The following is a 12,554-nucleotide window of genomic DNA, read 5'->3' as shown; positions in this document are numbered from 1 at the left end:
TGCAGTGTCTCTGAAGGATGACAAGCTGGATGGCAGCGCTCAGCTGCGATCCAGCCTGTCATTAGAATGCCATCCCAGCGTGAGAGAATTCTCCTGATTGTTTAAAAGCCGGCGTGCGGTAAAAAGCCGCCGGCTTTTAAACAATCACACAGCCCCATACTGCTTCCCCGCAGCCTCCGACCCCAATCCTCAGCTCCCCTCGCCACCTCCCATCCCGATCGTAAGTTAGGACCGGGGGGGAGCACAGCACCAAAGAGCGGGGAGCGAAGGACCCGGGCGGGGAAGCCGGCAGTGAAAAGACTTCACCGCCGGCTTTCCCGTTCTGTGCTGCGCTTTCCCGCCGGTAATTTCAAATGAACAGCTGAGGTATCCTGAGGTATCAGGTGATGCCGATCAGCTGTTCATTTGAAGTAGCCGCGGTGCCCTCAGAGGGTTCATGTGAGTTCATGCTTGACTGCATTGCATGAACTCACATGAACTTTCCCACGGCCGCACAGGTCAGCCTCACCTCCCAGACCATCAGCCCGTCATGATTAGTGTGTGCGCGATGTCTGCGGGTGTGTGCGATGTCTGCGAGTGTGTGCGGTGTCTATGCGATGTCTGCGAGTGTGTGAGGGTGTGTGCGATGTCTATGCGATGTCTGCGAGTGTGTGCGGGTGTGCGCGGTGTCTGTGCGATGTCTGGGGGGTGTGTGCATGCAGGCAGGCATAGGCCGATGTGACACTACTACTCCAATCGGCCTATGTCTGTCCCCCGTCCACTCGTGCCAGCAGGATCAGCTCGATGGGAGCAGTAGTTCCCATCAGCCTGATCCTGCTATTTAAATTGCCCTACTGTGTCCCCAATAAATTTTAAATACATTTCATTGGTGGCCAGTGGTTACCTACAATAAATTAGTTCATACATTACCTGTCCCCGCCGATCACCACCTAAAATAAAGTAAAAAATAAAAAACTACAGCTATACTCACCTAGACACCTAATTCCCCGAAGCCATCGATCTCCTGTAATAAAATCTAAAATAATAAACCACAACCTTATCCTTACCCCTCCGTAGTAGTCCACGAGTGTCCCACGATGATCTCCAGTTTAGAGCAGCCACATAGAATGTGACCACTCTGAACCGCTGCCGCCGCTAGAATGATGGGGCCGTAAAGCAGCCCCGTCACTGCATAAGCGGGTTCGCCGGAGTTCAGGCAGCGCTGCTCCGGTTAGCTCCTTTATGGCCCTGCTGTATCGTGAGAAATTCCCACGGTACAGCAGTGCCGTAAATGAGGTCTCCGGAGCTGCGCTGACTGAATGCACTCCTGTGACCTCAGTCAGGGGCTCCCGCTGCCGGGAGCGGACGTGTTCCCGGCAGTGTGAGCTTACAGCAGCCATGCACAGCTGTCACCATCTCCAGATGTGACAGCTGTGCATGGGAGATCAGCGCAGGAACATGGACAGGTAACTATTTTTTTTTAGTAAACTAAGAATTAAATAAAATGGTGTGTCTTATTTCAAATAAATTATTTTTTTCTGGGTGTAGTGTGTTTTTTTTCTTTTTAACACTTTGTAGATTAGTACTGGGGGTGTCTTATAGACGCCCATCATTACTAACCTGGGCTTCATGGCAGCTGGCGCTGACATGAACCCCAACCCTATTACCCCCTGCCACCGCACCAGGGCAGCGTGGAAGAGCGAGGCTAAGTGCCACAATTGGCGCATCCTATGGATGCGCCATTTCTGGGGCGGCTGACGGCTGGTGTTTCTAGCCTGGGAGGGGGCCAATATTCATGGCACCCTTCCTGGGCTATTAATATCAGCCCCCAGCTGTCTGCCTAGCCTTTGCTAGCTATTAAAATAGGGGGGACCCCACGTCGTTTTTTTGGGGGGGTCCCCCATTTTAATAGCTAGTAAAGGCTAGGTATTCAGCTGGGGGCTGATATTAGTAGTCTGGGAAGCTCCGTGGGTATTACCCCCTTCCCAGGCTTCAAACATCTGCCCCAGCAGTCAGCTTAACCTCCGCTAGAGACTAAAATTATGGGGGATCCCACGCCAATTTTTTTTTAAATAAATCCTTTATTTTAACACTAAATGACATTTGAGGAGTTAATAAAGATGCAGTCCCTAAATTATTATTTATTTTTTAATTCATTTTTCCCAAAAATTTTGACGTGGGCTTTGCCATATTTTTGTATGCCAGCCAGGTACAGCATCCAGCTTCTATGAACGCGCCATTTTCCGGGGTGGCTGCGGACTGCAATTTGCAGCTGGGGGGGGGGGGCCCAGAAAGCTTGGGCCTCCCTGCGCTGCAGATTCCATCCCCCAGCTGCCTAGTTGTACCTGGCTGGACACAAAAATAGGGCGAAGCCCCACGTATTTTTTTTTTAAATTATTTCATGAAATTCATGAAATAATAAAGAAAAAAAGGGCTTCCCTATATTGTTGTGTCCAACCAGGTACAAATAGGCAGCTGGTGGTTGGGGGCAGCCCGTTCCTGCCTGCTGTACCTGGCTGGACACAAATATAGGGCGAAGCCCCACGTCAATTTTTTTTTTAATTATTTCAGGAAATTCATGAAATAATTTAAAAAAAATTGATGTGGGGCTTCGCCCTATATTTGTGTCCAGCCAGGTACAGCAGGCAGGAACGGGCTGCCCCCAACCACCAGCTGCCTATTTGTACCTGGTTGGACACAACAATATAGGGAAGCCCTTTTTTTTTTAAATTATTTCATGAAATAATTTAAAATAAATTTGACGTGGGGCTTCGCACTATATTTGTGTCCAGCCAGGCACAGCAGGCAGGAACGGGCTGCCCCCAACCACCAGCTGCCTATTTGTACCTGGCCGGACACAATAATATAGGGAAGCCCTTTTTTTCTTAATTATTTCATGAATTTCATGAAATAATTTAAAAAAAAAATACGTGGGGCTTCGCCCTATTTTTGTGTCCAGCCAGGTACAACTAGGCAGCTGGGGGCTGGAATCTGCAGCGCAGGGAGGCCCAAGCTTTCTGGGCCCCCCCCAGCTGCCAATTGCAGTCCGCAGCCACCCCGGAAAATGGCGCGTTCATAGAAGCGCCATCTTCTGGCGCTGTACCCAACTCATCCAGGGCCCTGGTGCGGTGGCTCACTGGGTAATAAAGGGGTTAGGGCCAGCTTGGCATTATCAGCTGGTCCTAAGCCCGAAATTCATGGGGTCACGCCAATATTAGACATGACCGCCATGAATTTCTAGTGAAGTATTTAAAAAAAAAACACAACACCCAGAATAAAGTCCTTTAATTGAAATAAACACACAATTCTTTATTGTTCTAAATTAAACCATACTTACCATCACGCCCATTCCAGCTGAAGCCAACGATCTCCTGCAATAAAAGTAAAATAATAGAGCAACATCATCCTTACCTTTCCATGGTTCCCAGGACAGCTTCAGCTCTGCTACATCGAGATGACAGGCTGGACCTGCAGAACGCTGCCATCCAGCCTGTCATCCCGCGGACACTGAGAAGCGCAGGCATGCTTGCGCTCCTCAGTGTCAGGCTGTGACGGCATCCCGATGAGCCGAGTCTCTCACGCTCACCGCATGCGCAGGAGAATTCTCCCACGCTGTCAGTGACGTGCATGAGGTGAGCTGAGTTCATTGTCGGCTCATCTGGATGCCGTCACAGCCAGACACTGAGGAGCGCAAGCATGCCTGCGCTTCTCAGTGTCTGCGGGATGACAGGCTGGATGGCAGCTTTCTGCTGCGGTCCAGCCTGTCATCTCGATGTAGCAGAGCTGAAGCTGTCGTGGGAACCATGGAAAGGTAAGGATGATATTGCTTTATTATTTTATTTTTATTGCAGGAGATCGTTGGCTTCAGCTGGAATGGGCGTGATGGTAAGTATGGTTTAATTTAGAACAATAAAGAATTGTGTGTTTATTTCAATTAAAGGACTTTATTCTGGGTGTTTGTGTTTTTTTTAACTTTGACTATGGGGTTAGTAATGGGGGTGTCCTATAGACGCCTCTCCATTACTAACCTGGGCTTGATGTCAGCTGGCATTATAAGCTGACATCAACCCCAACCCCATTACCCCACCACCACTGCTACAGGGCAGTGGGAAGAGCGAGGCTAATTGCCAGAATTGGCGCATCCTATGGATGCGCCATTTCTGGGGCGGCTGACGACTGGTGTTTCTGACGCGCCCCCTGGGCCATATTCTTTAGGGGAATACCCGGAGCCGGATCAGATGGGGGTTGTAGTCTCCGAGTGGCTGTGACCCGGTCCGTGCCCAGGGTGTCAAGCTCAGTGTGTGGCAGTCCTTACTGATGTTACTAAAGTTCTTTTATGTCGACTACGCCACCCGTTGAATTGCGGTCACTACGGCCGCCGCTGCAGCAGGGTCCGCTGAGGCTGATGGTGTTGGTGCAGCTTAGGTAGTATAACCCCCAACGGGAGGGGTATAGCCTCAGGGGGGTCAGGTGCAGAGGATGGTGTTTGTGGAGGTGCAGGGATGATGGTAATGAGAGTCAGAGTCGGGTTGTGCAGTTCAGGGTTCTTTACTTACTGCAGATGTTCCGGTCACTCCGGCCTTGAGTGACCACCCGAGCCGTGCTGCGTCCACCAGGTCCTGGACTCGGCCAACCCCCAAGTAGTTCTGGAGCGTGGTTCTGAGCTCCCGTTCTGTCCTGTCCTCGTCTCTGGCCTTCCCCACCAGGGATCCACCTATGTCCGGCTCCCTCGGGCCTCTTGTTGGCGAACCCTTGCCTCTGGGTTCCCTGACCCTATGCGTGGTCTGCCTTCTGGGTGGATATGGTGGGTGGCCGTGGCAGATGCTGCCCACGGCCTCCGGTCTCTGGCTGAGGTATGCTGTAGCCCCCACCAGTTTGGGATCCGGTACCCTGTTGCCAACTCTTCACCCTGTGCTTGTATTTGGGCTCTCAGAGTTCCTTCTTTCTCCCCCTCTGGGTCTTTCTTGCTCTCCTCTCTCTCTCTTGGGCTGGGGCTGCTCTGCTCTTCTGCTCTCTTCAGGTTACACTCTGACAGACTGACCCTGATCCTAGATGGTGCCCACCTTAAATACTCCCTCTATGTGTGAGCTCAGGTGACCAGCACCCAATGAGCTCCTATCTTTACCCAGACTGCTCCCCCTATCTGCCCCTACACTACTGGGATATTCCACCCCCCTCCCACTCCAGCCAGGAACAGACTCGGTCGTACCTGCACATTTCTAAGTGGGAGTACCGTTGGTCCGTTCCTCGGAAATGGGATGTGTGTAGTGCATGCAGCTGACTGAGCTCAGTTCCACACTCCATCCTTACCCGGGAGTGGAATATCACACCTCTGGTTGAGGTGCAATACCCCTGTAGCAGCCGAATCCTCAGGGTGCTACATTCCCCCCTGGTAAATCACAGCACGTCCTCGGGCTGTAAGATATAAAAACAACATCCAAAACATACAATTTTTGCATAAACAACATAATAAAACATCATATAAAACTTTTCATAAAAAACTTTCTTGTTTCTGGTACCTCTGGTCACGGTGCAACTTGTGACCGGGTAAAGTGCGACAGTCTCTTGTAGTAAAAACAACAGTTTCCTATAAAACCGGTAGGGGGCGCTTTAGGAAGCGCAACTATATACAAAGGGATATGGCCGCTCTCAGTCCTCGGCCAGGTATTAGGAAGGAACGACCGCTCTCAGTCCTCGGTCAGTGGGGTTAAGGGACACACGGGTTAACAGTTCAATTCGCTGGTCCCAACGGGGACTATAATAGCAACAGTTCACTGTGCCCCGACGGGCAACTATATACAGCTTCTACTCTGCTGTACTCAACGACGGCGTCCTCTTGCTCTTTCTTTGTGGACAGTTTCAGTTTCAGACCCGTCCGGGTCCTCTTGCTCCTCTTCACACCGCAGCTCCTCCTCCGTCAGGCGATGCACATGGAGGGCGTAGGGTCCTTTGGCACACTTGTGCCGGGTGAAGGTGACCTCGTCCCCTATATACAGGTCACGTCCTCTGTGTCCCTCCGGTAGGTGGGACTCAACGTCTCTTCTTGTCACGAAGACGTCGCCTGGGGTGCGGTGATCTCGGATGAAGCCCCACCCGTGCTGCATATTAAACTTGATCACAGTCCCGGTGGAAGGGGGACCATGAGCTGCACGGGGATTCCTCCTGGCCCGGCTCTTCTGCTCCGCGCTCCTTATCTGCGCTTGTTGTTCTCGGACCCGCCTCTCTCTCCGCTCCCTCTCAAAGACCTCGAGCTGCTGGCGGCAGCACTCTGCACGCTCCGCTGCAGCTGCCCGAGTCTCCTGAGTGAACCCCATGAGGTCTTCTCCGGTGGGGTCCCACTCAAACTGTGCCTCCTCTAGCGGGGGCGAGATCCTTTTTACGGGCTTTGGAACCGGAATCAGGGGTTCGTCTAGGGGTCTCTCTTTCCGGAGTCGGGGATGGTGAAACTCCGGTGGCCATATAAAGGGCTGCCCATCCGGGCACGTATGTTGGGCGAACAGATCTTCTCCCAGATGCGGCACTCTTGGTTTTATGGGCGCGGTGGTGGTGGCGCCCGGGTTATCCCAGGCCTTGCGGCCAGGCCTGGGGCACCTGGAAAGTGAAGGGCACCGTAAAGACGGCGGCGCCCTGGCTACTTGGCCCTGCGACCAGGCCGGTGGCTCCGCGGAGGTAGGGGGCGCTGTTGGTATTGCGGCGCCCGGGGGTACTAGGCCTTGCGACCAGGCTGGTGGTACTTCCTGCTTGGTCACGCTCGGGGTCGAGGCGTGTGACGTCACAGGGGTCGCGGCTGCGGCTTCCGGTTGAGGCCTAGTCTGTGGCAGTGACGTTGCGGTTACGGGCACGGCAGGGGGTACTTCGGGCTCTGCGACGGGGAGCTGGGGCAGGTACGCGGTTTCCCGGTTTGGGGTAGAAACGTCCCCTTTACCTGCCTCCTTTCGTTCGGCTCCCTTCTCGGCGCCGTCTCCGGCCTTCAGTCCTCCTGCGCCATCCTCAGAGGCGGTCTGTCTCCTCGTCTCGGGTGGCGTGCTCCGCTGACGAGTCTCGGTCCGCTGGGCCATCTCTCGGCTCCACTCCGCCAACGTCTCTCGCTGCACCCGGGCCATCCTCCGTGCGAGGCCCTCCAGCGCAGTCTGCGCACACTCCCGATCTCGGGGGAGCTGTGCCAAGACCTCCACTAAGCCTAGTGGGGTCGTTGCTTCTAGCAGGCTCCTGACCAACGGGTCGGTGCTGCTCTGCTCTCTTCTCGTTGTCTCCAGCAGGCCTTCTGGAGTGGCGACCGGCAACAGGCTCCTGACCACTGGGTCGGTGCTGCCTGGAGTGGCGGCTCGCATCAGGCTCCTGACCACTGGGTCGGTGCTGCCTGGCTCTCCCTCCATCTCCGGGTAGGCTCTTTCTGGACTCTGCTCCAGGCTTCTTGTCTCCGGGTGCGCTCTCTCCAGACTGCTCCAGGCGACACCCATCTTTGTTCTCTTGTTCTCAGTCCTCCCACTTCGAGGGCGGTCCCGGGGCCACTTGGTGATTGTCAGCTCCAGGGGCAGTTCTTTCACGCTGACAGACACCTCTAGCATCACAGTCTCTGTTGGTGGGGGCGGTTTCCACTTTTGGCGCCATGTTCGGTCCTGGCCCACGATGGGAGGCGGCCTCTTACCACCCTCTGGCACGCCCATAATGGCGTCCGCTCTTCCAAGGCGGGAAACCTTTGGAAATGGCGGGAATCGTCTCCCAGTGGCGGGAAACTCTGCAGATGGCGGGAAAAAGCTGTTAATGGCGGACAACCGGCGGGAATCGATCTGTGATGGAGTCCGATGGCGGGGACCCTCCGGGACCGGCGGGAGACTTCTTTTTGAGGTAAACTTGTTCTTTTCTTCAGGCACGCAGTACCCGGGTGTTGCGGGCACGTGATCCTGCCGACTACGCCAAAGTTGACGCGCCCCCTGGGCCATATTCTTTAGGGGAATACCCGGAGCCGGATCAGATGGGGGTTGTAGTCTCCGAGTGGCTGTGACCCGGTCCGTGCCCAGGGTGTCAAGCTCAGTGTGTGGCAGTCCTTACTGATGTTACTAAAGTTCTTTTATGTCGACTACGCCACCCGTTGAATTGCGGTCACTACGGCCGCCGCTGCAGCAGGGTCCGCTGAGGCTGATGGTGTTGGTGCAGCTTAGGTAGTATAACCCCCAACGGGAGGGGTATAGCCTCAGGGGGGTCAGGTGCAGAGGATGGTGTTTGTGGAGGTGCAGGGATGATGGTAATGAGAGTCAGAGTCGGGTTGTGCAGTTCAGGGTTCTTTACTTACTGCAGATGTTCCGGTCACTCCGGCCTTGAGTGACCACCCGAGCCGTGCTGCGTCCACCAGGTCCTGGACTCGGCCAACCCCCAAGTAGTTCTGGAGCGTGGTTCTGAGCTCCCGTTCTGTCCTGTCCTCGTCTCTGGCCTTCCCCACCAGGGATCCACCTATGTCCGGCTCCCTCGGGCCTCTTGTTGGCGAACCCTTGCCTCTGGGTTCCCTGACCCTATGCGTGGTCTGCCTTCTGGGTGGATATGGTGGGTGGCCGTGGCAGATGCTGCCCACGGCCTCCAGTCTCTGGCTGAGGTATGCTGTAGCCCCCACCAGTTTGGGATCCGGTACCCTGTTGCCAACTCTTCACCCTGTGCTTGTATTTGGGCTCTCAGAGTTCCTTCTTTCTCCCCCTCTGGGTCTTTCTTGCTCTCCTCTCTCTCTCTTGGGCTGGGGCTGCTCTGCTCTTCTGCTCTCTTCAGGTTACACTCTGACAGACTGACCCTGATCCTAGATGGTGCCCACCTTAAATACTCCCTCTATGTGTGAGCTCAGGTGACCAGCACCCAATGAGCTCCTATCTTTACCCAGACTGCTCCCCCTATCTGCCCCTACACTACTGGGATATTCCACCCCCCTCCCACTCCAGCCAGGAACAGACTCGGTCGTACCTGCACATTTCTAAGTGGGAGTACCGTTGGTCCGTTCCTCGGAAATGGGATGTGTGTAGTGCATGCAGCTGACTGAGCTCAGTTCCACACTCCATCCTTACCCGGGAGTGGAATATCACACCTCTGGTTGAGGTGCAATACCCCTGTAGCAGCCGAATCCTCAGGGTGCTACATTTCTAGCCTGGGAGGGGGCCAATATTCATGGCACCCTTCCTGGCCTATTAATATCAGCCCCCAGCTCTCTGCCTAGCCTTTGCTAGCTATTAAAATAGGGGGGACCCCACGTCATTTTTTTTGGGGGGGTCCCCCATTTTAATAGTTAGTAAAGGCTAGGTATTCAGCTGATATTAGTAGCCTGGGAAGCTCCGTGGGTATTACCCCCTTCCCAGGCTTCAAACATCTGCCCCAGCCGTCTGCTTAACCTCCGTTAGAGACTAAAATTAGGGGGACCCCACGCCAATTTTTTTTTTAATAAATCCTTGGTCACTGACGTCCTGTTCCAGAAGGGGTGATAGACACTGAATGGAAGTGAGTGCAGTCCCAGCCTCCTGATGACTCCTCGTTTGAGAATCTTTTCAAATTAAACGTGGAAGGAAGTGAGGAAACACATTTAGGGATTAGCTGTACAGGGGGAAGTGTAGGGTATTTTATAATAAAGTAATTTACAAAAATGCTTAGGATGTTAAAATAGATATTTATAAAGGACATTTTAGGTGTCGGCTCACCCCTTTATCAGTTAATTTGATGAAATGGTGTCCTATGTAGCCAAGTACTAAGGGCACCAATTACTTAACGGTGTGAAATCTGAGTTTAGAGCACATAATCAGAAGTGGTTGGATGAAAATGAATAGCTGGGACTTTTTTATAGCGCACAACAAGCAGTCCCACAACTCAAAAGAAATCAGAGGAGGAAACTGTAGTAACAAGTTTTTGATTTGATCGGAAAATCCATTGATGAAGGGCTGGGTCATTCCACCATGATTTTATGGCCCGGCACCAGAGCTCAGTACAGTATTCTTCAGCAGTACAGAAACTATATTAAGAGGTCATACAGTACACTAGATACAAACTGTAACAGTTCACACTGCGTCATCTGATGTCTACTCAGCACAGTATAATCCTGCAGCTGTTGTATACTTCAACAAATTTTAGGTCCAGTAGCTCTTTACAGTAAGGGCCCCGTCACACTAAGCGATGCAGCAGCGATCCCGACAACGATACGACCTGTCAGGGATCGTTGCTGCATCGCTAATACATCGCTGGTGAGCTGTCAAACAGGCAGGTTCACCAGCGATCAGGGGAGCAGCGATATCGTGGAAAGAATCGTTCCACGATGTCCTGCTCCCGTTACCAGCCTGCTGCAAGCAGGAGCAGGCTGGTAACTATGGTAAACATCGGGTTACTAAGTGCGCGTGTGCCCCTAGTAACCCGCTGTTTACCATGGATACTACTCTGCTACGGTGCGCGGGAGCCTCCGCGCACCATAGCAGAGTGGTATCCATGGTAAACAGCGGGTTACTAAGTGCGCGCTTGCCCCTAGTAACACGATGTTTACCATAGTTACCAGCCAGATCGTTGGTCCCGCTGGTCACACACAGCGATGTGTGCTGGCCAGCGGGAGGCCAACGACCAAAAAATGGTCCAGGACACTTTGCAACGATCAGCGACCTCACAGCAGGGGCCTGATCGTTGCAAAGTGTCACACACAGCGACATCGCTGGTGAGGTCGCTGTTGCGTCACCAAAACCGTGACTCAGCAGCGATATCGCTAGCGATATCGCTATGTGAGACGGGGGCTTAAGAGGTAGATTATGCATATTATAATTATTATTTATTTTAATGTTCCCTTAATTCCAAGAAGTTGTACATGGTGAAAGCAGGGTTTATAATGCATACTATAATAATATATAGTAGAGTATGAAACAAGTACTGCACAATAACCATAACTGTGTAACAATGAGTAACATCCTGGTAGACAGGGAAAGAGGACCCTTACCATAATCTACAAGGAAAGAGGGAAGCAGACAGGAGGTAAGATGGTTATCCAGCAAGTTTTATCAGTGAATTAATTAACTTTGGGAAAAACAGCAGAAAATTATATGTAGAATACTTTAGGTAAGTGATCTTTTATTTCTACTGACCAACTTAAACAAGACTATTTTATAGGAAAACCATTCGATCCATCGTTTATAATTGAACATGCTGTGGCAAACATAATCTCCGCTGTGGTTTATGGACACCGTTTTTCTTTTGATGATGTTACATTTCAAGAGCTGATAAAAAGTAACCATTGTATTGTTGAAAACATTGCCTCATCCTGGGCTCGGGTAAGTCATAACATGATCATAAATTAAGTTTGATTATTTCAGTGACTATAATAGATTATAATACTGTATTTTCAAATTTCTCAAAACAGGGTACAAATAGATAATTTCGCCTCATATATCAGTTTTGTGCAGCTAGTAGGGCTCAGGTTCATCCAAGCCTTCACATCCAGGGCTTTTAACTGTAGTATTAACCCCTTTACAACCCAAGGTGGTTTGCACGTTAATGACCAGGCCAATTTTTACAATTCTGACCACTGTCATTTTATGAGGTAATTACTCTGGAACGCTTCAACGGATCCCCCTGATTCTGAGATTGTTTTTTCGTGACATATTGTACTTCATGATTGTGGTAAAATTTGTTGAAAAATTTGAAAATTTAGCAATTTTCAAAATTTGAATTTTTATGCCCTTAAATCAGAGAGATACAGTACAGACAAAAAGTTTGGACACACCTTCTCATTTAAAGATTTTCCTGTATTTTCATGACTATGAAAATTGTACATTCACACTAAAGGCATCAAAACTATGAGTTAACCATGTGGAATTATATACTTAACAAAAACGTGTGAAACAACTGAAAATATGTCTTATATTCTAGGTTCTTCAAAGTAGCCACCTTTTGCTTTGATGACTGCTTTGCACACTCTTGGCATTCTCTTGATGAGCTTCAAGAGGTAGTCACCGGAAATGGTTTTCACTTCATAGGTGTGCCCTGTCAGGTTTAATAAGTGGGATTTCTTGCTTTATAAATGCGGTTGGGACCATCAGTTGTGTTGTGCCGAAGTCTGGTGGATACACAGCTGATAGTCCTACTGAATAGACTGTTAGAATTTGTATTATGGCAAGAAAAAAGCAGCTAAGTAAAGAAAAACAAGTGGCCATCATTACTTTAAGAAATGAAGGTCAGTCAGTGTGAAAAATTGGGAAAACTTTGAAAGTGTCCCCAAGTGCAGTCCAAAAACCAACAAGCGCTACAAAGAAACTGGCTCACATGAGGACCGCCCCAGGAAAGGAAGACCAAGAGTCACCTCTGCTTCTGAGGATAAGTTTATCCGAGTCACTAGCCTCAGAAATCGCAGGTTAACAGCAGCTCAGATTAGAGACCAGGTCAATGCCACACACAGTTCTAGTAGCAGACACATCTCTACAATAACTGTTAAGAGGAGACTTTGTGCAGCAGGCCTTCATGGTAAAATAGCTGCTAGGAAACCACTGCTAAGGACAGGCAACAAGCAGAAGAGACTTGTTTGGGCTAAAGAACACAAGGAATGGACATTAGACCAGTGGAAATCTGTGCTTTGG

General features: G+C 51.0%; 1 protein-coding gene across 3 annotated transcripts in view; it reads left to right on the top strand.

Annotated features, from left to right (window-relative positions):
• The window catches only part of LOC141233053 (cytochrome P450 2J4-like), a 79,272-nt gene that overhangs the window by 42,806 nt on the left and 23,912 nt on the right, over positions 1 to 12,554 (top strand). For all 3 annotated transcript variants that reach the window (XM_073667855.1, XM_073667856.1, XM_073667854.1), the window contains one exon: positions 11,092 to 11,252. In XM_073667855.1, the coding sequence (XP_073523956.1) occupies positions 11,092 to 11,252 (161 nt within the window). The remainder of the gene's footprint in view (positions 1 to 11,091; positions 11,253 to 12,554) is intronic.

The sequence above is a fragment of the Phyllobates terribilis genome, unplaced genomic scaffold (genome assembly GCF_046119375.1).
Source record: "Phyllobates terribilis strain yellow unplaced genomic scaffold, ASM4611937v1 Scaffold_2__4_contigs__length_985480577, whole genome shotgun sequence".
NCBI lineage: Eukaryota > Metazoa > Chordata > Amphibia > Anura > Dendrobatidae > Phyllobates > Phyllobates terribilis.
Note: the sequence above shows the minus strand (reverse complement) of the source record. Positions and strands in the feature narration are given on the sequence as shown.